The sequence below is a fragment of the Chenopodium quinoa genome, unplaced genomic scaffold (genome assembly GCF_001683475.1).
Source record: "Chenopodium quinoa cultivar QQ74 unplaced genomic scaffold, ASM168347v1, whole genome shotgun sequence".
Classification (NCBI taxonomy): domain Eukaryota; kingdom Viridiplantae; phylum Streptophyta; class Magnoliopsida; order Caryophyllales; family Amaranthaceae; genus Chenopodium; species Chenopodium quinoa.
In genome coordinates this window covers 1485567-1513442 of record NW_018742720.1, presented here as the reverse complement: position 1 = coordinate 1513442, position 27876 = coordinate 1485567, and the positions used below count along the sequence as shown (strand labels likewise).

General features: G+C 31.6%; 2 protein-coding genes across 2 annotated transcripts; both read left to right on the top strand.

Annotated features, from left to right (window-relative positions):
- The first annotated feature begins 5946 nt into the window (after positions 1-5946).
- Positions 5947-9784, top strand: LOC110722933 (probable indole-3-pyruvate monooxygenase YUCCA4). The gene is made up of 4 exons (XM_021902210.1): positions 5947-7335; positions 7867-8115; positions 8299-8421; positions 9173-9784. The coding sequence occupies exons 1-4, from the start codon at positions 6691-6693 to the stop codon at positions 9344-9346; spliced, it is 1191 nt and encodes a 396-aa protein (XP_021757902.1). The 5' UTR covers positions 5947-6690; the 3' UTR covers positions 9347-9784.
- Positions 9785-24420: 14636 nt separating this feature from the next.
- On the top strand, positions 24421-27336 carry LOC110722966 (zinc finger MYM-type protein 1-like). Its single transcript, XM_021902237.1, has 2 exons — positions 24421-26934; positions 27247-27336. Exons 1-2 carry the CDS (start codon positions 24421-24423, stop codon positions 27334-27336), a joined length of 2604 nt encoding a protein of 867 aa, XP_021757929.1.
- The last annotated feature ends 540 nt before the right edge of the window (positions 27337-27876 follow it).

The window sequence follows — 27876 nt, the reverse complement described above, 5'->3', positions numbered from 1 at the left end:
ATTAAGTCATTAAGGGCCTGCTCTCTTCAGTTTATTTTCAGTTCAGTTCAGCCTCAGCTCTAATAAGTTCAGTTTGGTTCAGTTCAATCTAGTTTTTTATTTTCTTTTCTCATAAAATATTTAGTTCAGTTCAACTCCAATAAGTTCAATTCAGCTCAATTTAGTCAATCAGAACAAGCCATTAAGGTATAAAAGTTTAATTTGACTTGAAGCAAGATAGTATTTTGGTCAATTGTTGTGAAGACTTATAGTTTTATCACAATGTGATGCGAATGTTTAGGATGACAGTGATCCCAATTTAGGAATATTATTAGTGGATACATATATAATTATATGTTTCAAGAAATGGTTCACTTATTTAATTTTATTTTACTCACTTGAAAATAAATATATAGTTTATGATTTAAGTTCAAAAAATTAAAGTTCAAAAAATTTAGAACTACAAAAAAAGCTGCTAAAAAAACAAAAAATTGGAGTGAAATGATAAAATTAAAGGTGCATGTTATAATAAAATCCATTTGTTCTAATAAAAATGTATTTTATATCTTTAAACATGCACTCCGTATATATGACTATGTGAGTAATATATACTCGTATGTACTCCGTATTATATGGTGTTATCAAACTTCTACAATTAATGTTTTTTTTTTTTGACGGGAATCGAACACGATTTTATTAATTAATTACAAACCTATTAATATCCAAAGGTTATAATTCTTCCAACCAATACCCAAAGATACAATTAATGAAGTAATATGATGCCTTGTAATTAATACGAAGCACTAAATATTTTTACAATGAAAAGAGGATTTCCTAAGTTTTTTTTTTTTTTTTTTTTTTACCTTACAAGGTCCAATATAATTGAGTTGAACCAAGATCAATTTCATGAGGATAAGAAGTCAAAGTATTAGCACCGTTATATAAATATGCCAAACCCTAGCTAGCTACTCATAGCTAACCCTAAGCTAAATAAACACACCAAAAGTTCAACACATTTAATTTCTGACTACTATTTTAATTTCTACCTAGCTAAGCTAGACTCAATCTAGTTTCAATTAATACTAGCACATAAAGTGGACTCCATTTAAGATATATCCTTTGTCTTTTTCTTGTTTATTAGATCATGCTTAATTTATGGATGAAATTGGTTAGATGTTTAGAATCTCATAATTAACTTCCTTGTCCTCTAAATAACTTGTACTCATGCTAAGAAAAGAACATGGCTAGTTGGCAAGAGTGTATCAATTTTTTTATTTATTGTATTCTCATTTCTTACTACTTATTCTTGCAAAAATGGAATCAGATCAAAATCAAATTAGCTCAGACTATATATTCATGCATTATAAATCGAATGATAATTTCACACGGTAGTAAACTTGAAAATTCAAACTATACTTTAAATAATTCAACATCTTAATTAACTAAAGTGAAGATAGCATAGCCTTATCTAGATCATCAAAAAAACTTATGCTTAGCTTTGCTCTATCTAACTTATTTTGTCATTAATTGTATATGTCATCACTAGAACGAACTTGTGCTATCTTATACGGAGCTAATATTTGCTAATCTCATGAATATCTCACAGCTTAATTTGGCTCTAAACAATAGACTTATAACGAATCTAAATTTATTGGTACAAAAGTATATAGTCAAAACCTATTCAATAAAGTAAGGTTTAATTTTAGTTGGAAAAATTTTAAGTCTGCTAATCACTTCATCAATCTACGTCATTTTTCTTTATACGTCCTAGACGTGGCCACGATAACTAAAGATGCCACTTGCCAAAATGCCACACATGACCTATATGCGATTTACAACTTTTGGTTCCACGTGAGTTTGGAGAGGAGTGGTATACGTAATACGTACAATATAGCTTGTTAGAGATTCCTCAAGCTAGCTGGAAATAAGGAGGCAAGCAAAATGCATGAAATGAAATGGAACAAATAAAAATTGTACTTTGATCAATGACTAAAAAATAATTCCAACTTTGTACGTAGTACTTCATATAAAATCGATCAAACTATTCACATGTAGCCGTCTATAATTGTCTCTGTTATTGTGCATCATCATGCTGCAATTTTATTCATTGGAATGTCAACCATTAGAATATACTTATGCATGGAGTTCTACATGTTACTTATATAATGATTTAATATTGAGATTAAAACTAATACTAATAATAAGTCAATTCCAATATTATTTAATTTTATTTACAATAAACCATTATACAAGTATGTAAACTCAATTAAAAACAAGAATTTTGCTACAAATTGAATTATAATTTTGTTAATAAAATTTCGATATAGCAAATCGTTCATAAAAGCACATCAGTTCCTAACTAATTTTGTATCAATGATATATTTAAAAATTTGACATTTATATTAAACATTTATCTTCATTTAACAACTCGGGCATCGCACGGGGCACAAAACTATATATATATATATAAAAGTGAGTTTTTTCCCGAGATTTTAGAGAGCCACGTAGGATTTAATTTTTTGAGTTTGCCATGTAGGATTATAAATTTTAGTGGTAGCCAATTAAATAAGAGATTATAAATTTCTTTTAAAATTAATTAATTCAAATGTCACGTAAGAAAAACTGGCGAATGATATTTTTAAGTTTAAATCAATTAAATATAAAATATTACCTTTTGATATTAGAAATATTATCTAAATATGTAACAAATTAGCACATAAATACAAAAAAAAATATTTTTTAAAATATTCAAATAAATCGTGCATCGCACGGGTTTCATCTAGTATTCATTTGATTGTAACTTTAAATAATTTTTACAAGAATTTTTTTTAAAAATGTAAACATATATGTAGTATAACCTTTTTTTTTTTTGTGTGTGTGTGTACATTTCAATATTTAAGGGACGTAGGGAGCGGAGTATTATGCTAGTAAAAAAAAGTCAATATTAGCCATGTATTGTAGTCATTAATTTAATACTCATAAATAAAATAAGAAGAAGAAGAAAAGAATGTCTAATTTTTTTTTTATTAGTTTTATCTAGATCTCAATTTTATATTGACTTTGGCCAACAATTATACCAATTAATTATTGAGTTCAAGCCTTTTAGCGAAGGTCGCCCTTATATGAAAATAAGAACAATCAACAAAATTATTAATTATACTCCGTATTATGTTTGAATAATTAGGAGGCTATGATCAATGTACAAATATTAAACCTACTAATTTCCTACCCGTATGGTCGTATGGATAAAGTCTCAAAGCGTTTATTATATCAATAGTCTCCAATTTGTATGGTATACGGAGTATGTATAATAACTAGTTATCAGTAAAAAAAAAATAATAAAATAAAAAGAGTAAAGTGCAGAGATAAGAAATTTTTTTGAACGAATTATCTGTATTTTAATTTTACTCTTGTAATACAAAGACTTGCAACACTATTCTATAGTTAAGGCATGTTCATATTTACTGAACTAAATCGATTGGAGTTGAACTGAAGTGAACTGAATTAAACTGAGCTGAAATGAATATTTTATAAGAGAATGAAATTAGAAGTTGAACTGAACTGAACTGAACTTATGAACTGATTGGAGCTGAATTGAACTGAACTGAACTGATTGGAGCTGAACTGAACTGAAATTAAGTAAATGTGAACAGACCCTTAATGACCGCGATAAACACCACTATTCCAACACCTTAATACGAAGTATGTGTGTAAGGATATTTGCAAGAATTGCAACACTGTAATCGGTCAATTTTTGAATAATGTGGTTATTCCTAGTTGCTCACGTAGTTCTGCGTAATTGCAATCAATTTAATTAATTATCAAAAAGTTCTAAATTAGTCAGCTCAAGTGAAATGTTATTCAAGTCATTATCATATTATTCCTGTTTTTATAGATCAAATACTGCATGAAGGGTCCTAACTACATCTTAATACTTTATATTTTTATAATTAACAATGTGATAACTCTATTATTAAATTGAGTTCAAGCATGTTGGCCGTGAACGTCACCTAGTACAAGTTATAGATTTTTTTATGGTTTAAACTATGTATTTCTCTTAATTAAATTACATAGTGGCTCTTTCAAAAATTAAATAGTGGCAAATGAATTGAAGGAGGATGTATTACAACGATGTGTTTCATTGAAGATGGTAAAAATACTTCCTCCATTTGAAATTATGTACTCCTATTTATCTCACATTTCATAGACTATCTTTTGATTTAATTTATTTGTTGGGTAGAAATATTTAGTCACATTGGATCTTGCTAATTAAATCCATTTTGATATCCTTTCAAAATATCAATTTTTCAAAAATAAATATTACTAAAATAAAATTTAAGTATGCATTGGCATGAAAAATTTGATAACCTAACGTTGCAATTTAAAAAAAAATAAAAAATAAAAAATTAAATTAAATTATACACAATAAAATTGACAATGAAAAGTTTAATTTGTATCAATTTTGCCGTAATTCCGTGTGTAAAACTCATTGAAGAATGAATGAAATTTTTTTCGATGATTAATCTCTCTTGACAATTTCATCAAATATAAAAAGCACAAATATTATTCCGTATTGTTTTTTAGATCGTTTTGACAAAATAGTATAGTAACATATTAGTTCATTCTTATATTAAGAACTAATTAATTAAACAAATTTTACCAAAAAAAATATCTTGTAATTTTTCACACTTTCACATTTGCCAATAATATATTCAATGTTTACATATAAATTAGCTTAAAGGTTATAATTAAGCTCACTTAGCTTATTATATATTTCCTAGTTAGTTGAAAATATCAACGTTTTAAATAACTCCCTAACCCGAATTTTTTTTAAGATAAGTTATCAAGTCAGATCAACTATTGACACATTAGCTTGGTCATCCCTAAAAAAAAATCAACTCATAACAACAACGTATATCGTAATTTAAACAAAAAATCAACTCTTAAAACAACGTATATAGTAGATTAAATAAGCTATCAATCACTTTTTTACATGCATATCAATATGTCATGCATGATAAAAAGAACGTCATGAATCATCAAAATACACCTAATTAAGCTAATTAAATTTTTATATTTTTCTGTAACGATTAAGACACATATAATTTTATGAGTGAATTTCTACTAGAGCTTAATCAACGAAGAATGTCCAAATTAATATTTTTTTCCTTGTTTTGACGGCATGGTGGCATGGTATTTTAGAACTGTGCTTTGTCAATTAATTTGCCATCATTCATCGCATCTATTTCATCTCTCTTTCTCTTGTGTCAATTTACATGACATGCATACGTAAATTGATGAATATTAGTGCCAAATACTCATATACAAAGTATATTTTAGTCGTTTGACTCAAGGATAGACCGATTCAATCAAGCTCTAAACAACGTATTATGGGGCGTGTTTGACAACAATTTTAAAATAGTGATCAGCATATAATCCTTACCAAATAGTTTATAGTTACAATAGTTTTAGATCAAATTTTGTCAAGCAAATTTTGTACAAATAATACTTCTTAATCTCGCATAGCTTTCTTTCTACTACCTCAAAACTTCAAAAGAAACTGTTTTCAATTTGCTAATGATCTTCGTATTTACTTAACTTTTACGGAGTACAATGTAATTTTTAACACAAAAGAGGACTTTTACAATGTACATCGGTAATTTTGCTATCTTGTTATCAAATTATTCTCTTTGAGGGTTTGATAAGTTTCATTTTCAAAAATGGGCCTATATTTGGGCTTTTTCACACGCACATGCAACAATTTTAGTTTATTCCCGAAGCTATGCAGCATGTTGCATGCATGGTAGATTGGCATCACATAGAGTCCTTGAAGCCTATGTAGCAAGAATGGATTGTTACAGCGACACAATAATGTACACGAAACTTAATCTCTTGGATAACATGGTTTAAAGCTTTAGCCAATTAAAGAAGTTTATATTAGTTGTTTATACATAAGAATACTACACAACTACACATCTATTAATTACAATCGTAAAATGACAAAGATAACTTATGATAATTTCATAATTTATGAAGAAAAAAAAATTACATACACTCTATAAAGTAGTATAATCCCTTCTTGATACATATAGAAGCACAAATTTTATAACTGATGAACCGTGTCTAAATAAACATAGTTTCATAACTTAAAGTCGTATATAACCAAGATTTATGCCCGTAAGCACAACAAGTAGGTAAGTTAGAGCTCAAATAGTGTAACACACTCACACACATTTGTACTAACCTATGAGGGATGTGACCACACTTAAGTGATTTAACTACTTAAGGCTAACATAAGATTTGGTTTGAAGATCTCTTTACCTCTTTAGCTTCCCAATAACAAAAAATGGAGCTTGAGTCACACATTCTTAAAATGAAAGTGGAATATACTTATAACAAGGCAAAAGAAAGAAAAAAAAATGTTTATTTGAAAATCCAAGGCATAATAAAAAAAATTATAAATACATAGTATAAATATGTATTTATACCTCTTCACTCTCTCCTCAAATCTTCCCAAGAAAAAAACTTCAATTTCCCTCTCACTCTCACTCTAAAAATCTAGTGAGAGAAAATCACAAACAAAAACACACAAAAAGCCCAAATCTTTCACCTTAATCTTCACGCCTTACTCTGTTATTTCCCCCAAAAACAGAGCATTTTAATTGAAAATTAAGGGTGATTAAAAAACAGAGCAACCCAATTCACACAAAAATGAATTGTAAAAGTGAAGAAGATGAAACTACAAAATTAGCAACAAAAATGGTGGAATTTCATGGTCCTATAATAGTCGGAGCAGGGCCTTCAGGCTTAGCTGTCGCGGCGTGTTTACGAAAACAGGGGATTCCTTCATTAATCCTTGAAAGATCAGATTGCATTGCTTCATTATGGCAGCAAAAAACATATGATCGTCTCAAACTTCATTTACCAAGAAAATTTTGTGAGCTTCCATTAATGGGGTTTCCCAAAGATTACCCAAAATACCCTTCAAAAAAACAGTTTATTTCATACATGGAAGCATATGCTGCATTCTTCAAAATCTCCCCTGTTTTCAATCAAGAAGTTGAGAGTGCCGGTTTCGATACAGATACTAGGGTATGGCGATTGAAGATTAAAGATATCGAGTACATTTCGAAATGGGTGATTATTGCAACTGGTGAAAATGCAGAGCCTTTGATACCTGAAATTCAAGGAATTGAGAAATTTCAGGGGAAATTTTTGCATACTAGTTTGTATAAATCTGGAATTGAGTTTAAAAATCAAAGGGTTTTGGTAATTGGGTGTGGAAATTCTGGTATGGAAGTTAGTATGGACCTTTGTAGATACAATGCTATGCCTTTCATGGTGGTTAGAAACTCTGTAAGCCCTTTCTCTCTCTAAAAAATATCAACTTTCTCTCTCTAGAAAAATTAAAATTAAATTTTTAGTCTGTAAAATGAATTTTTTTTTAATATTTTGAAAAATATTTTATGGGGTTTGACTGGTTGACTTATTTGAGTTTGCATTGAATGTGTTTTTTAAATGTGATTATTTTCCTTTGGTTGTGTTAAATTATTATGTCTTTGAGATTATTGTATAAATTGTACTATTAAATCATAATAATATTGTTATGCTTCAAATGTTATAGAGTGTATTTTGGCCAAAAAGAAGAAAAAAACCTTATCTTGATTATATGGTCCATGAAATTAAAGCAACCATCTTTTTTTGCTTTGAAATTGCATATATACAAGTATTACATTTTGAATTTTGATGCTCCTTATTTAAAAATTGTGTACATATCTTAATTAAAAAAAATAAAATTGTAACCCATTTGATATTATAATGTTTTATATGCTATAATAAAGTTGTAGTTTGGCATACTAATTGTTGTTTGTTGGTGTAAATTTGTAGGTGCATGTTTTGCCAAGGGAAATGTTTGGCTTCTCAACATTTGGTGTTGCAATGGCTTTACTAAAGTGGCTACCTTTGAGATTAGTAGACAAGTTTCTATTATTAGTGGCGAATCTTACCTTAGGTAACACGGACCGGTTAGGCCTACGACGGCCAAAAACCGGTCCGATTGAGCTTAAGAATGCCACCGGGAAGACCCCGGTGCTTGACGTGGGTGCACTTTCGTTAATCAAATCAGGAAATATTGAGGTACTACACACTAATTATTTTCATTACTCCATACCAAGTACTAGTATGTTTTAATATGTGTATCGCACGGGCTTAAATACTACTCGTACAAAAGGATGAAAAATTAGTTTTAAAGTAGTTATGACGTGTTATTTTCATGCTAATAATTTTTTGTTTTATTAATAAAAATATTTTATTTTATAGGTGATGGAAGGAGTGAAAGAGATTACAAAGAATGGGGCCAAATTTATAGATGGTCAAGAGAGAGAATTTGATTCCATAATCTTGGCAACTGGATATAAGAGCAATGTGCCCTTTTGGCTCAAGGTAAAATTCTCTTATTACTTGTACAGTGTACTCCCTCTGTCTCGCCATATACCCGGCTCATATTTTTCTACTTAGCGTGTCTCAATTTACTTGTCCTATTTCGTTATAAGTATTCGTATGTAAATAGAATCGGGGAAATTAAATGTGTTAATTTTTTTTATTGTTTTGTGCATTTTTATCCTTATTCTCATCCTCATCTATCGCTTTCTTTCTTGTGACAGTACCCTACAAAACGTTATTTTCCTCTCTATCTTAGAACAACGGGGGAAATTCAGACACTGCATATTTGTATTATACCATATACTCTTTAATTAAGACAAAATTTTCCTCTACTAGGGGAATTTTTTTCATACAAAAAAACAATAAAAATGAAAATCTGGTTAAATTCTCCTATGATGTGTACCTTTCATCTTGGGATCTCTTAATTCTCCCATCCCTAAGGTGAAATTATTATTTTTTAGATAAAAAAAAGGGGAAATTTGAGACTGTTCTTTTTGCCCTTTTGCTACTTGCCTATTTTTGTAATTGTCCGATTTTAGGGTTAAAATTGTTAATTGTAACATTTTTTGTACATGTTACACGTAAATTAAAATTGCAGTTACGTACACCCTAGCAAGGTGTCGTAAATTACTATAATATTCGTGAGTCGTGACTGATAAAATATTAAATCAATCTTGAATTTCAATCATCAGTTTAACGATGTTAATTAAGTGAGATATTAATTGTGTGTGTGTTATGTTATGAAATGCAGGATTGTGAGTTTTTTAGTGATGATGGGATGCCAAAAGTGGCATTTCCAAATGGATGGAAAGGAGGGAAAGGATTGTATACGGTTGGATTCACGAGAAGGGGTTTGTTGGGGACTGCATCGGACGCTGTTAAAGTTGCTCAAGATATTGCTCATCAATGGAATCAACGGTCATGATTTATTGTTCAGTAAATAAATTTTCAACAAGGCTAGTACTAGTTGTAGGAAATGAGCGAGGGTTTTGAGAAAAGTATAACAAAAAAAAAAAGAAAAAATAATTTGAGGAAATAAAGTGTTTAAATTTTGAGTGGTATAATTTGGCTTTTTATTTTTTTATTTTTTTTTGGGAGTTAGTCAATTTTAATTGGTGTCTTGTAAATTCATCCAATTTTGCAAAGGCTGATGTACATCTTTGGATTAGTGTAGGTTTTTAGTTTGTTTTGCTTAGCAATGTAATATAAGATTTTCACAGAAATTGCATATTTTTCTTTTAATTACTTCTTGCACATTTATTGGACCTTAAATAATTCAAATAATTAAGCTTTGTAAAAGCATTATAAAGAAGTACAAAGTATAATTAAATGAAGATGATCAACAAACCCTTGCACTAAGCAATCTAATTACATGCCCCTTTCCTTATGCATCGATCTGCCTCTATAGCAATGTTAATTAAAACGTGCCTTTTTGGAACTGAACTGAACTGAATTTCAACGTAAGAGAACAAACCCTAAATTGAGCTGAATTGAACTGTACTTATTAGAGTTGAACTGAACTAATTAGAGCTGAACTGAATTGAAAATGATCGTATGAATGATACAATGTGAAAAGCGACGTTTTTTTGTAATTTCTCTACTTACATTAAGCAATAGTCTAAGTATGTACCTTATTGCTACTGCTTCCTTTGTGTATTAATCTACTCCTCTATGGTGATGTTAAAATGTGAAAAAACGACATTTTTGGTAACACATATTTCTCAACTTGCATTAAGCAATAATCCAATTATGAACCAAATCTTTCTAATTCCTAACCTTCCTTTGTACATTATTGATTTGCTTCCACATTTGCCTCTCTTCAGTCTTCACTTGTGTTTAAAAAGGGAAAAGTTACAATTTTTGTGACATATTTCTCAACTTGTTTTAGTAGAATCTTATGTTAAATGAACACGTTAATGCATTTTTAGATCCTTTCAATTGCATGCTTTGTGTCAATATTCGAAAATGATTTTTGTGTTTCATGTTTCTACTCCACTACCTAGATTCGAGAATATTTCTCGCGTTTTTCTAGTCCACATCCTTTATTGCACATAATCTTCTATCCCCAAAGTTAGAAGTCTTGACCTAATCTTGCTTACTAGGAATTACTATTAGTAGAATTTCTATTATTGTGGTAAATATCCATTTATGAGTTCAATCTATATAAATCAATTATGTTAGGATCAATTTTAGAAAATAATTCTAATCTTAAAAGTTTTGCTTCCACATGTAAAATGTCATTTATATCCATATATCCTGTTAAAAAGTAGCTCTAATACCAAAAAATTACTTCCACATGTAAAACGTCATTTATATAATAATAATAATAATAATAATATACTTCATATCTTGTTAGAAAAAAGCTCTAATCATAAAAAATTTACTGTACTTAGGGTCTGTTCTCATTGACTGAACTGAGCTGAGCTGAACTGAATTGAGCTGAGTTGAACTGAACTGAACTGAATATTATAAAAGAGAAGGAAATTAGGAGCTGAACTGAACTGAGCTGAACTGAATTTCAATGTAAGAGAACAGTTCTTTAAGTTCAGTTCAGTTCAACTCTAATAAGTTCAGTTCAGTTCATATCTAATAAGTTCAGTTCAGTTCAGCTTTAATAAGTTCAGTTCAGTTCAATTAAGCTCAACTCAGTTCAATCAATGAGAACATACCCTTAAACATATTGGTATATCTTGTTCAAGTACTAAATTATTTCCCAGTATCCGCACAATAACTACTGAAATGGTCAAAATTAACACACTAATCAATGCATACACTACTAAATAATTTGACCATTGTCAAGTTAAATAAGCATGGAGAATTTATATTTCATTAGACACAATTCACACAAAGTATTACCCACTTATTTATTTATTTATTTATGGAAAATGTTATACATAGCCCTTAGGGCTACATATAAGTATTAAATTTTCACTTGAAAATCGTAAAAAGTTAAGAAATCATAAAAATATGAACACTAATTACACTGATTTACGCGTGTTTTTGTCATGAATTCTTAATTTTATATCATTTCCAAGAGTATATTTAATACTTATATATAGCCCTTAGGGCTACATATAACATTACCCTTTATTTATTTATTTATTTTTTTTTTTTTTTTTTGGCATTGAATATCTTGGATAAAGTACAATGTTGAATTGCATCATGCGTGCGTGGTCTACGGATGTCTGTATCAAAGTCAAGGCTTTAAATTAAAGATCATTGAATGAACTGGCAGATGCCTAAAAAATGTACTGCATGCTTCTACGGTTCTACCTATAACTCTTTAAATTTGGACTTAACTTGTACTCTATTAATTGTACTATTATTATTGCAACAAACACCTACATATCTATCTATTGTATGTTGTGGATCTAAATGCAACTAACTAACGTTTTCAATGTCATTTCTAGCTACTATCCTAGGTTTGATTTTCCTAAGAAATCAGTCTTATTTTTGCTACCTTTTCATTTGATTGATGATTACTAAGCTAGCTAGTGCACTTGGACTTTGAAGATCCACAAGACTATGTTGTGTTTAACTTTGATTTGTAAACAAATTCCTATAGTTAATTAGACTATTAATGTGTTTGTCAGGTGCTAGAGCTAGATGACTATTACATTAGCTAGCTAATTGATGAGCTATATATCAATGTCTTTGTACTAGGATGGAGAATTTTATGTGGGTATTACTTTATGACTATCTAATCATCATCATGATATACAAATTAAATAATGTATGTAGCAGACGTTCTACAATAATTCTCAACGGTAGAGGTGTTAAAAATGAATAAAAACTACAAGTACGTAGCATCCTTGTGGCGGCCCTTAACTAACCTATATTTGGCTTATTTGTAGCCTTTAAATTAGATGGATACTATTTTATGTATATCAAAATTAAACTAGCATACCATGTAGACAAATTAAAGTAAATGTTGAAAGAAAATTTCGGAGATTAAAGCTAGTCAAACGTTAACACTTTAGCTTATTATTAAGAATTCATAGAATTTCTATGGTCTAACCATAGCATACATAATTCTCAAATCCGTAAGCCTCTTAACAAATATGAATCTACTTTGTTATCCATATATAAATGAAGTGTAGAAATCTCACTTCCAACAACTAAGGCCCTGTTCTCTTCAGCTTAATTTCAGTTTAGTTCAGTTCTCAATTTCCTTCTCTCATAAGATATTTAGTTCAGTTCAGTTCAATTTAGCTCCAATCAGTTTAGTTCAATAAATGAAACCAGTTTTTAATTACAAATTTTATTTTAACACTCATCCAAATATATGTGTCTACTATCCAACCAAAATCATAGAATAAATAACAAATTTATCATGCATTGAGCTATAATAAAACTAACTCCAATTGATTGTATATATGAGTAAATGAAGTATACCAAGGTCCTAAAGATGGGCCGCAACTACATACATAATGGTCAAGGGACGATATATTAATAATACTATAATAAGTTTCCAATAATTTTGAGAAAGCAATACTTCGTAAATATGTGTATGAAATTATTGCAAGTAACAAAAGTGAAGCTTTTCAGAGTAAGATTTTTTTATGACGCAAATATCTCCTTTTTAAGGCATTGCTTCCTGCAGTTAGTGCCAGTTTTTAAAGTTTGCCTCAAAGCTTGGGAAATTCTCTCTTCCTTTTGTTAAAATAAAAAATAAAAAAGTTGAAAAATAAACATATTTGTTGGCTATTCTTGGTGTAGTTTTACCACTAGTAAAAGCTGCAAAATATGAGATAAAGATCCTAAATTTGGTACTACCACGAGGAGCTTACGTTTGCATGCAGTTTATATGTATGGCTACTTTTTATTGGCGGTTAATTCGGTTAACCATTTACTTGTAGTTGAATTGGATCTATAGGACTTCACTATGTCAAACAAGCTAAGGTTTGATGTAATTGGTGAGTAATTATCTTGTAATCTTGAGGTTATAAGAACGCAGAGTTTGGAAACAAAAATCCCTAGAGTTTGTTTTTTTCACCTTAATTTTAATTCAATTCAGTTTAATTTCAATCAGTTTAATTCAATTTAGCTCCTAATTTCCTTCTCTCATGAAAATTCATTTCAGCTGTATTTAGTTCAGTTCGGTTCAGCTCAGCTCAACTTCTAATTTTCTTCTCTCATAAAAAATTCATTTAAGTTCAGTTCAGCTCCAATCAGTTCAGTTCGGTTCAGTTTAGTAAATCAGAACATGCCCTTAATTAGTTACCCTATCCCCTTCCCCTTAAGTATCTGAAGGAACATGGTGCAGGACTGGTACGATCATAAATTTCTTTGATACTGATGTGGTAAGTCAACAAACTTCTTAGAAAATCTAACTAGCCCGGAGCCCAATATATGGTCCCATGTTCACAAACAGATACAGTAGCACCATGGCCAAAACATGGTCCAAGTACATAGAGAGCTAGGAATATAAAAGAGAAAAACAAAGATTAAAATGAAGCAAGCTAAGCAACTTAAGGCCCTAATTAAGGGATGGAATGAAGTGAAGGGAGGACTCACAACTTCACAAGGTAATCAGTATGTATGTAGGACTGACTGACTGACTGAGTCACTGAGCAACTCCATCGAATGAGTCAGTGTAAGTAGAGCATCTCTCTTCACATATATATACAGTATTATTATTGTATGTATTCACAGAACAGAAGTATATGTATGTATGTATGTAATAGTGTCATTCTCACATGCAATCTGATTATATTATTGAGACAATGATGGGCCTCTGACTTATTTATCATCCTTTCTTCATTTCGTCCCTTTTGTTTTTCGTACTAACACTCTTCTTTCTCCATCAATGACGTTTTCATGATGCCATTACTCACCCCCACTCTCACTACACTACTCATCTTATACTCACTGCCGCCAACCAATCATGCATACATTCATACCATCAACAATATAATCTACCTTAAATTAGGTTATTATATATTAATCCTAATGATATGCATGGGATTAATTGGTGGGTCATGCACTAAGGGCCTGATTTATTGATAACAGTTGAACTGAACTGATTGGAACTGAACTGAATAGAGCTGAAATCAATTGTTTATGAAATGAGGAAATTAGGATCTGAAATGAACTGAACCGAACTAAATTAATTGAAGCTGAATTGAACTAAATTGAACTGAAATTTAGCTGGACAAAATAGACCCTAAGTTGTTTATGTGTAGCGAACCACTTACAAGAACGATCCAATATTATCTTACATGTATTCCTGTTTTGTTTTTAAAATTAATGTCATAGTTAACTGAAACACTTATTACATATTAGTTTAACTAAAACATCTGGATTGTGGGTATGTTTCGATTTACTGAATTGAGCTGAATTGAACTAAAATGAACTTAATGGAGTTGAAATAAATTGTTTATGGGAGAAGAAAATTAGAAACTAGAGTGAAGTGAATTAAAATTAAGCACTACAGAATAAGCCCTGAGAATCGTCATAAAATTAAATATGATAACTTTAAGTTGATCCTCTAATAAGTAATAAGTACTCGATTCTTTACACCGGAGTATATAATAGTATAATAGCATAGCATAGCAATCATAGGGTAGTTAGACCTTTAGGTATGGCGGAAGGGATTAGAGTTGCTAGCATGCATGAATAAACATAAAACAAAATTGTTATAACTATGTGAAAGAAAAACTAACATTATTATTCTACTAATCTAGCTAGTTGCTAATAAATTTATGGCTAATTATAAATTATGTGTTTAATAGCCCATCTATTAATTCTTACGTATTTGATTCTACTAGGTTTAGCACGGAAGAGTGTTAGATTCGGTTAGTTTAGATCCGGTCCAATGCAACTTAGATTGTATCTTCCCAAATTGGAAAAAAAGAATGTTATAGAAATTGAGGTCCAACCTTTTCAAATCTATGCAAAATTATTTGTCCTCTTTGTTGTGACATTGACAAAACATAACGTTGATCCTTGGACCTTTAAAGATCAGCATGCATATGAAGTACTATTACGTAAATTTGTAATTTACTTTATTTTGACCCCAAATTTAAAAGAGATTTGCTTGGATTATGTGTGATTTCATATGAAAGCGTAATTAAAAATTGGAGTCTTAACTTTCATATGATATCATGCATGTTTAACTAAAATTTAAGTCTTTGTAATGGTATGGTATGTAAATCATAAATTAATGTATAATACAAGGGTTTGTTCTCATTAATTAAATTGAGCTGAATTGAATTTATTAGAGTTGAACTGAAATGAACTGAATTAAAAATAATCTGATGAGAACATAGCCTTAGTTATATTACTAGTACAATCATTTAATAAACAATTAAACATGTATGCTACTTCAAAGCTGTCGTGAAAGGGTCGGGGGAAGGGGGTTTTGTGGAAGAGTGAGCTGAGTTGTGGCTGCCATTTCGTGGTGGTCAACACCAGTTTCTTTGATTAACATTCACTTTTCGGATAAAGGTCCCTTCTCACAAATAAAATTCTATTTTTAATTTTTTTTTATCAGTTTTTTTTCGAAAAGGTGGTTTCTCACAAAAATAGTAGATATAAAAAATCTTTTTTACTGTACAAATTTTTCAATAAATAAATTATATAAGGAAATAAAAAAAATTAGAATGTAATGCAAAGAAGACACGGCTTCCAAATTATCGAAAAAATTGAAAGCACAGTATACGGTAAAAAAGAAGATTGACGTCATCTAAAAATCGTCTTTATCTCCAAATCTTCACAACTTAAAAAATCTGACAAACTTATTTTGTTGTTATATATACAGTTACAGTGAATGAGCTCAGTCTTACCTCAGAACTCTGTACACACTAGTTGAATTTCTATTAAAATATTAATATTAATATGTGCATGTATGGCTTATTCGTTGAATTATTTCTTAAAAACTCTCTCAGTCTCTCCATTTATTCAGATTTCTCTGCATGCCTTATTAATTCATGATGTCACAACTCTTGGATTCATTGTTTCTCTAATTTTGCATGTTCATTTCTATGTCAAATCCCACTCCCTTTAATTCTGACCTCTAACCACCTTATAATTAATTTCTCATATTTTCAATTGGGAAATTACTGTATTATATTAGAAATAATATTTTTTTTAAAAAAGCATACATATATAAGTACTTTGTATAAAATAAAACAAGGTTGGCTTAGGGGTTAGAGCCAGGTTTCTTCGGCTTAATTTAAGTTCAGTTTAATTTCTAATTTCCTTCGTTTATAAACTGTTCAGTTCAATTATTCATCTTAGCTCAATTCGGTAAATTAGAACAAGCCCTTAAAAGAGGCCCTCCTATCCCTGGAAGAGGGGTTCGATTCTCACCCTAACTAAGCGTTTGTTCTGATTTACTGAAATGAACTGAACTAAATTGAATAGAGATGAAATGAATATTTTATGTAATAAGAAAATTAGGAACTTAACTGAACTGAAATTAAGATGAAGAGAATATAACCTAAGTGAAATTCCTAATTTTCTCCCTACTTGCAAAAGAATTCTCCTTATCTTAAAAATAGTATAATAAAAATAGAGCTAATCATAAATTTAAAAATAGAATTAATATGATCATTCTAAAGATGGATTAAGTTGGAGGGCAGATTAGAAGTCAATACAATGAAAAGTTTAGCAGAAAATTAATTCTGATTTTATTCGCTTACTATCACTTTAATTATTAAGAATTATTTTTAATTTTACATTTTTTTAATTTTTTTAATGTCAACAAAACATGCAAATACTCAAATCAACTCCGTACTTTATAATGGTATTAGTAATAACAATTTAAAATATGGGATAGACGGATAGTTGAAGCTAGCTTGAAAAGCTTTCAACTTCTTGCATACTTGTTGTATACGTAGTATACAATAATAATGTGCTGTACTGCTGTGTACCTAAAGTACTGCACTTACTAATGGTAAATTTGGGTATTGACAAGAAGTATATCAATCAAATATAATACTGCCTTCGTTAATTTTTTTATCAATTTTAGAATATTTTTATATGCTACAAATAATACTTTAAAGTTGCGCATTAAAATTAACAGAGGTTGTATTATTTATTTATTTTTTTACTTTATTTATTTTTTAGGTAAAAAGAAGGCGTTCTATCGAATTGGAGCCCCTCACAGGGCATATCCGATTAGAGTACACAGGCAAGCTGTGAGATGACAAATCACTTCCACTCGATCAAATAATACTCCTTGATTAGTATATTTAACTTATTTGCTTCAAACATAATATACCGAGATGTATGTATAATAATATATACGAGTATAAATATCTTGAAAATAATTTAGAAAGGAGAATTTATTATACCACCTCCGTTTTTATTTAGTTGACACCTTTTTATTATCATGCTTGTCAACACATGCTTTTAAAGCTTTTATCTCTATTTATCAACATTGTAAAATTATAAAAAAAATAAAAATAAAACGGATATTAATAAAATATACACTGAGATACACAGATACAATTCAAACAAGATCTCACGTGATTATATTTTATTGTATCCACAAATCACAAAATCGAATCAAAATATAATGTGTTAGTGTAAAAGTCAAACTATGTCAATTAAAAAAGCGGAGGTATTAGGTGTTTGAATGAGTGGTTAAATTGGGTATATAGTAAGGCGCGTGGGACCGAAAAGGGTGTCAGTTGGAGAATGACAAGAAAAAAATACTCAATAGTCCAATGATATGCTTAGTACTATCACTACTAATTCACTATATATGCCATGCAAATTGTAAGTAAGTATACATTGGCATGACATGGCATGCATTTGTACTCATCATAACGCTGATGCTTGCATGCCATATCTATCTTTCCTTGGATTTTTCTTTTCCTTCTTCTACATTTCTATACCACATTTTTGCCACTCTCAAAATTTCTTTACTTGTAAGAATTTCGGGGTACGATGTATGTATGTACAACTCCGTTAATTTCTTTTTGTTAGAATCGTGGACTCATTTTTTATGAGAATTTTTTAAATTAAGGGTTTGTTCTGAACTTTTGATTCACTAAACTGAACTGAAATGATTGGAGCAGAATTGAAATGAACTTATTGGAATTGAACTGAGCTTTAATTAAGTTGAAGAGAACATACTCTAAATGGTGCAAACAATAAGAAATTAGTATTATTTATGAGTTATCGTACTTACGAGGTACTATGTATTATACAGCAAATGAAATACACCATAATATATAGGATTAACAAAATATAATAATTCTTAGGTTAATTCAATAGTTATCAAATTTTTAAATACGTAATTAGAAATAATACCACTGCAAAAACTGTTAGACCGTAGTTAAAATTGGAGCAAATCCAAATTGATATCCGATATCAATGAAGCGCGTTGATATAGGGCCATTTTCGTCTATTCACGTGTTAAAGTAAGGACAAATTTGGAATAGAAATGAATTCACGTGTTATACCGTTTTGGCAAATTAAGGTATTCTTCGTTTCATGTGTTGGTGAATTATATTTAAGGTGTTATTCCATTCTGCAATTGGTGGATTATATGCATTGCGGAGACAATGTATTTGTGTTTTTAATTTTTTCAATTTGAAGCAGGGGAAAATACTATATGTGTAATTGTGTTTGGTTCCTAAGTATATCTCTTAACATTTAACTAAACTTGCTAATTAAGGACAACAAACTTCAGCATCAATTTCTTACCTTGATATTCCGGTTCCAAGGATCTACACTTAGTCTTCCATGTCGAAATTTGCCATAATCTCTATCCTGAACTCCAAGGGTAAAGCGATATACTGTTGCGATTTGAGACGGAAATACAAGTATTGGTTTGATTTGAATGTTTGAAAGACGATGGTAGAGACCGCCGACAACCATAATTTCCTCTTATGACCACCACCAAATTGAAATTCTCTCTCCTCATCAATCTGGAAAATCCATAAAGTAGAGAAGAACCGTAACTTTTACCGTCAACATATGTACCGTTAAAAGATTTTAATTAAAAAATAGTTTCAACGGAGTCCCCGTCAGCAATCCACTACCAAACTTGTAGATTTCACAAAAAGTTTGATCTTATTACGAGACTGTCACTATATCAACATAACTTGGTTGATATAGGATATCAATGGGGTGTGGCTCTTAAAATTGTACGTACTTATATTATATTATATTTACCAGTAATATATGCAATAATATGATAAACTTTATGTCTCCCAACACATACATGATTTAATTTACTCAACAATTATTTGATATAGCCTACAAATAGGACCACCAGATCAGATATATGCTAAGAAAGGTCTATTATTTTTGTTCATTATTAATTAAAGTACCTTAAATACTTATATGCTTGTATAAGAATATAGGAGGTAGGTCCAAATCTCTAATGAACAGCAATATATAATTTTACAAATAGCAGGTGTTATTAATTATGCATATCAAAATTGTGATCTAAATTGGTAATTTTAGGAGAAAGAGAGAGACTTCACATTGAACTATAATTTTTTCAATTCTTGTGCTCCAAAATTCCAACCTTAGCTTCATACTTCTATACTTCAACACACTTTTTATCATGTTTATCGATGAGGTGATTAAACTAGGTAAACGAATGAATTAAGCTATGAAATTTAAACCGTAGCAATTACCCTTTCTTTTTATAGGTGTTAAAATTTTGTAAATTAATTTATCCGTTTACCCAGTCTAATATCTTCCTTAACATACATGTCAAAGGGGTGGTGTGTTACAACTAAATAAAAACGGAGGAAGTATTATACAATCATTTAATTGCCTGTTATTAATGGGACCATTTAGCATAATCCATTTCTTAGCTGCATGCATGCATAAGTTCATCACAATTTGTTAGGGTCGTCGTTTTTCTTATAAGTTTATGATTTATATTTTTGAAAAATTATATTATATGCTTTGACAAGAGTATATTTGTATGTTAGGTCACAATTTTGAATACTATTTCTGGTCGAAGCAATAAGAATACTATGTATAGTTGTATAGAGAGAGACTTCACATTACTTAAGTTTGCCCACTTGGTTTTAACCGTACATACATGCGGAAATGTCATGACCAGCTATTAGGAGGTGCAAATGAGCCTTTTCACATTTGAGTCGTGTATATAAATTAATTAAAAGATGGATACACAATTATATATGTACGATTATTTCCTAGACATAAAATACGAGTCAATTATATATATGTCCACCTATCCGAAGCATCTATATAGTATGATTTTTATTATTTCCTATACATAAAAGGACTAAGGGAATGTTTTGATTATCTTGTTAAGAAAATAATGCAAATTTTCTATTTAATCAAATTTGAGGGAGAAATAAATTACATAAACAAAATGTCTATTTATACCAAAGTGCAAAAAACACAACCCCTCTTTTCTCTGAGTTATTTTTTTCTTCTCTCAGATTTTCTCTTGAAAATATTACATACAAATGAAGGAAATGCTCAATTTATAGTTTTCCTAAAACAACCTAAGCCATTTAAAATTTAGCCTGCAATATTTATTACCATTAGTTATTTTTCCCTATATTTGGAAACACCTTTAATTTTCAATGGTAATGCATGGTTATTTAATAACCATTTATTTTTTTTCTTTATGTTTCTTAATTATCTGCCAACAATCTCCCACTTGAAGACTGATTTCAATCTGTCTTCACACCAAGGAGTAGAACCTCAACTAGTCTTCTGTCATTTTAAGACCAATTGATGTTGAGCACAATTTCAATTTGTCAATCGTCACTGTTTTCGTTAACATATCTGCTGGATTCTTACTGCCAAGAATCTTTTTAAGAGTTAACACTTCATCTTCTAGAAGAGACCTGATAAAGTGATAACGAATACCGATGTGCTTTGTTCTTGAGTGAAACGCCGAATTCTTTGCTAAATGTATAGCACTCTGACTATCGCTATACAAAATACTATTCACTTGTTTGAACCTCAGCTCATCTAACAAACCTTGAAGCCATATCGTCTCTTTACTAGCTTCGGTCACTGCCACATACTCAGCTTCTGTAGTGGATAAAGCAACAATCTTTTGTAGTTGGGACATCCAACTTACGGCTGTATTTCCAACTGTAAATACATAACCCGTTGTGCTCTTTCTATTATCGACTTCACCGCCAAAGTCTGCATCAACGTAACCTTGTATTTTCAATTCACCTTTACCAAAGTACAAACACTTATTAATTGTACCTCGTAAATACCTCAAAATCCATTTAACAGCTTCCCAATGGACTTTTCCTGGATTGGACATAAACCTGCTTACAACTCCCACTGCATGTCCAATATCTGGTCTTGTACAAACCATTGCATACATCAAACTTCCAATAGCCGAGGCATAAGGAACCTTGGCCATATATTCTTTATCTTCATGTGTCTGAGGGGACTGATCCTTTGATAGACGAAAATGACTCGCCAACGGTGTACTAACAGGCTTAGCATCACCCATATTAAATCTCTGAAGAACACGTTTGATGTACTCTGATTGTGATAACTGCAAAGTGCCTCTCTGCTTATCTCTTGTGATTTGCATTCCTAAAATCTTCTTTGTTGGACCCAAGTCCTTCATGTCAAATTCCTTTGACAATTGATGCTTCAACTTTATAATATCATTCATATCAGAACCTGCTATTAACATATCATCAACATAAAGTAATAGGATGATATAACTGGATTGATATCTCTTGAAGTAGCAACAGTGGTCAGCGTTGCACTTCTGGAAATCTTCCTTGTGCATGAAGTTATCAAACTTTTTGTACCATTGTCTTGGGGCTTGTTTTAGCCCGTATAAACTTTTCTTAAGTTTGCATACCATCTGCTCTTTCCTACTTTTTATAAAACCTTCTGGCTGGTGCATGTATATTTCTTCATCAAGATCTCCATGAAGAAATGCAGTCTTCACATCTAACTGCTCGAGATAAAGATCTTCAATTGCAACAATACTCAACACTGTTCTAATGGTATTGAGTTTCACAACAGGAGCGAATATCTCATTATAATCAACTCCTTCTTTCTGTTGAAAACCTTTGACAACTAGTCGAGCCTTATACCTCTTGGAATCATCGTGCTCCTTTTTTGCTCGATATATCCATTTGTTATGAAGGGCCTTCTTACCTATGGGTAACTCAGTTAGTTCCCATGTCTGGTTTGAAATCAGGGATTGCATTTCATCTTTCATTGCAAGCCCCCACTTGCTAGCATCTCTGGTCTGGGATGCTTCATAATAATCTTCTGGTTCCCCATCATCAGTTAATAACAAATAATTCATATATTTTCTATTAGGCACATGTGGTCGAGTACTCCTTCTTAGGGTAGGAGTTGGACAAGAAGGTTGTTGTATGTCATTTGATTGCGATGTACTGCCCTGTACAGTCTGTTCTTCTTGTTGCGGAGTACTTATGATAGTGTACTCTTGCATCGTACTGTCTGGGACATAATCTTCATCAATGAATGTAGATTCTTTTTGATTTGTTTCATAACTCTCAATTTTATGCCTATCTTTGTACATGACTCTCTCATTGAAAATTACATCTCTTGAACGAATAATCTTTTTGCTTTCATCATCCCAAATGCGATATCCGAACTCATCTTCGCCATAACTGATAAAAGTGCAAACTTTTGATTTAGGATCAAGCTTATTTCTGCCTTAATCACTAATGTGCACATAAGCTACACAACCAAATACCTTTAAGTGCGACAATTTGATCTCTTTGCCGCTCCATACCTCCTCTGGTAATTGGTACTCCAATGGGGTTGATGCAGGGGCGGACCCACTTAGTGTCATAGTGGGTCCCGTGACACACTATTAATTTTGAAAAAAAAAAAAAAAACAATTACACTCACTCACGCATCTTTCCACTCCCAAAGGCCAAAGACCCAGAACCCCTAATTCCCTTACAACACAGCCACGCTTCCCCTAATCCCCTCTCTCTCTCTCTCTACTCTCTCCTCCATGGCTCCATTGAAGAATTGAAGCTTCAAGCATTCAAGCATACTCGGCTAGTCGGCTACTCGCAAAAACTCCATTGAAGGGGCGTTTGAGCTTTTTCTTCTCCACCGAAGCAATCTCAAAGGAGTCAAAGGTTAGATCTTGTTTAAGTTCTTTTTCTGTAATTATTTAGGGTTCTTCAAATTTTGGTAATTGTGGGTTGATAATTGAGTCAATCATTCGAATTTTGATAATTGTGGGTTGATAAATGAGTTGATAATTGCAGGGTCGAAATTCTCCATTGAAGGGGCTTCGTACTTTCACTCTTTCAGAGGCTCTGAGTCACGCCTCACGCTGAGCTTCGCTCCTTCATTGAAGCAGCCTACTGCCTACAGCCAGGTTAGATCTTGAACTCTTTACTCTTGACAATTTGACAAATGGTGTACGAATTTTTTGTTAATGGAAGTAGAAATTGAAATGGGGGTTAATCGTACTTGTATTTGTATATTTATTTTTGTTAACCGTGTATTTAATTGTAGTTCTATAAGCCTATAACTATTGTGTATTTGTGTAAATTGTGCTATTTTAGGGAATTAGGGTGGTTTACTGGCTTACTTCCTGTCTCACTGTCTGCCTTACTGGTTTCGGTGGTGGTGCAGGGAAGGGGTCAAGGGGAGGGGGTGGCTGTGAAATTGGGCAAAATTGGTTATCAAAGACTCAAAGAGGCCAACTTTACCTGTGACAAACCCTTTACACTAGTTGATTTAGTCATGTTTTATAACTTGTTGATGTTGATTTGTTGGTAGAAAAAAAGTAATTAGAGAGTATGATGGATTAATAATAATTTGACTTTATAAAAGAAAGGTTAACGAAAATGGGTGGTAGTTGTTTGTATGAAATTTCTTACAATGTTCATTGATTCTGTTTTTGATTATATGATATTTTTGTGATAGTTGGATTAATAGAAATGTTATGCTTATACATCTTTATCGTGGTGTAAAGTAGTTTTCTTGTTGGTTATCATTGTGGGAAATTTGGATAAGTCAAACATTTAGATTGATTTATCTCATTCACCCTTTAACTTCAATTTCAGAATGAAAAGAAAAACAACTCGAGACATTTCAAGTTTTTTTACTAAAAAAGTGCCTAATCTAAATCCTCCTCCTCCACAAAATGATTTACCTTCTCAAGAACGTGAACCAAATCCTCCACTACAAGAAAATGAACAAAATTCCCAAGAAAGTGAACCAAATACTTCTTCACATCATGCAAGTGAACAAAATTCTTCCCCCTCTCACAATTTCCCTCAAAATGAAGATGGACAATATTCTTACCAAGGTGGTTCGGATCCTAGTGCTCAAATTGGTGAAGGAAGATTAAGTGCACTTGATATTATTAATCTTCCACAAGACCCCGGAAAAAGAAGAAGGATGTGTGATTTTCATCCCGATGATAGGGATTTAGTGCGGAGAACATACATTCAAAGAAAGCCATGTCAACCTAAAGATCATGCGTTTCCTCAAACAAATTTTGGGCCGAAAAAACGTCGATTTTGTGTTAAATGGTTTGATACTTGGCCAACATGGCTTGAGTATAGTGTTGAGAAAGATGCTGCCTTTTGTTTCATTTGCTATCTATTTAAGGATAGTAACACAGCAGGAGTCGATGCTTTTGTTAATGGAGGTTTCAGATATTGGAATAGAAGAAACACAATTGTAAAGCATGTTGGTGGACACAAGAGTGCTCACAATAATGCTGTGATTGCTATGAATTTATTCGTGAATCAAATGAGTAGCATTGCCACCGCTTTATCAAAACAAACGGCGGAAACCATGAGTGCCTATCGTAAGAGATTGGAAGCTTCAATTGAAACCATCAGATGGCTATTGTTCCAAGGGTTTCCTTTTCGTGGTCATGATGAAAAGGAAAGTTCATTGTCTAGAGGTAACTTTCTTTCATTATTAACTCTTCTTTCAAACCATGATTTTGAGTATTCCAAAGTTGTTTTTAAAATGGCCCCCGGTAATTGTCAACTTACTTCTCCAAGTATCCAAAAAGATATAATCAATGCTTGTGCAAAAGAAACAACTAAAGCAATATTGGAAGAACTTGATGGTGGATTTTTTGCTATTCTTGCTGATGAATCTGCCGATGTTTCCGATAAGGAACAAATGGCACTTTGCTTGAGATTTGTTAATAAAAAGGGGGAAGTGTGTGAGCGTTTTCTTGGTATTGTGCATGTTCCTAATACTAGTTCTTTGACTCTAAAAGCTGCTATTGAGTCATTACTCATGGAACACTCTTTAACTTTCTCTCAAGTTCGAGGTCAGGGTTATGATGGGGCAAGTAATATGCAAGGTTCAATCAATGGCCTTAAAACTCTAATTTTGAATGAATGTTCTCAAGCATACTTTGTTCATTGCTTTGCTCACCAACTTCAATTGACACAAGTTGCTCTTGCTAAGAAAAACTCAGATTGTGGTTGGCTTTTTATTGATGTACTTGCACCTCTCTTGAACTTTGTGGGAGGTTCACCTAAGAGGAGACAATTTCTTCGAGAAAAACAACGTCAAGGGGTTGTAGAAGCATTGTCCTTGGGTGAAATTGAATTGGGAACTGGTTTAAATCAAGAATGTGGCTTATGTAGACCTTGTGATACTCGTTGGGGATCTCATTTTAAAACCATTTTGAATGTGCTTGATTTATATCCTTCAATACTTTTGTCACTTGATTCCATTGCAGAAGTATCTGATACACTTGATTCGAATAAAGCACAATCTATTACACACTTGTTGATGTCATTTGATTTTGTGTTTGTGGCACACTTGATGGTTGATATATTTGGAATTACAAATGCGTTGAATGTGGCATTGCAAAAACATGATCAAGATATTGTCAATGCAATGGTCATGGTTGATGTAACCAAGACTAATTTGCAAAAGTTAAGAGATGAAGGATGGGATTCACATATGGAAAAAGTCACTTCTTTTATGGCTAAATATGACATTGAGGTTCCAAACATGGAGGGGCAGTATATTGTTCCTGGGAGAAGAATGTATAGAGGTAAAGGTCCACAAGTGACTAATCTTCATCATTTTAGAGTTGAAGTCTTCCTAAGTGTCATTGATCTTCAATTACAAGAACTTGAAAATCGATTTCCCGAGGTAAGTAATGAATTACTTGTGTGTATGTCTTGCTTTAATCCTGCAAATCGGTTTCATTCTTTTGACAAAAGAAAGTTAGTTCAACTTGCCAAATTTTATCCCGATGAATTTTCAAGCTCTGAGTTATTATTTTTTGAACATTCACTTGAAAATTTCATTGTTGATGTTCGAAATGATGAGAGATTTTGGAATTTGAAAAGTCTAAGTGAACTTTCTACGAAACTTGTTGAGACGGGAAAGTTTGAAACTCATGATCGAGTCTACTTACTTTTGAAGTTAGTGTTGATTCTTCCCGTTGCAACGGCAAGTGTAGAAAGAGTATTTTCTGGAATGACGCAAGTAAAAGATAAATTGCGTAATAGCATGGGAGATCAAATGTTGAATGATTGTTTGATTACTTATCTAGAAAGAGATTTGTTTTACAATGTTAGCATGGATGATATTGTACATCGTTATCAAAATATGAAAACTCGTCGAGAGCAATTGTAATAAAATTAGTACTTTTTTAGTTGTAATATGAATTTGAATTACTTTATGAAATGAACTTTTTATGTATTTTTTTGTTCATTATTCAAGCTTTGACTATATTTTGATATTTTATGCGGTCGGTGGACGATGATGGGATGTGACAAATTGTACTTTCACAAATGATCAATAATTGATGGTGACACACTATCTTGAAAATCCTGGATCCGCCACTGGGTTGATGGTCCTCGATTGATCAAGTAAGCTGCTGTATTGACTGCTTCTGCCCAGAATTGTTTTGGTAGACCTGACTGTATACGAATGCTTCTGGCTCTTTCTGTCAATGTTCGGTTCATCCGCTCAGCTATGCCATTATGCTAAGGCGTACCTGGCACAGTTCTTTCCATCTTAATACCATGCTCGTAGCAAAACTTCTTGAATTTGGTGTCCTCATATTCTCCGCCATTGTCGGACCTGAATCTTTTGATCTTCAGACCTGTTTCATTTTCAACCCTAGCTTTCCATATCCTGAAAACTTCAAACACTTCGGACTTGTATTTTAGAAAGTAAACCCATACTTTCCTAGAGTGATCATCAATAAAAGTCACAAAGTACTGTTTTCCACCTATAGACTGGGTGGTTGTTGGTCCCCACACATCAGAATGAACAAGCTCCAATTTTTCTTTCATTGGAGTTCTTCCATATGTCTGAAAGCTTACCCTCTTCTGCTTTCCAAGTATGCATTCTTCACACATGTCTAAATTCACAGATTTTAGACTAGGGAGTTTTCCAATTGAATGCATGATCTTCATTCCTTTCTCACTCATGTGACCAAGTCTTTGGTGCCATAACTTGGAATTTTCATTCTCTGTTGCAACTGCAATCGAATAACACGCTCCAGCTGTCAAATAGAGAGTACCA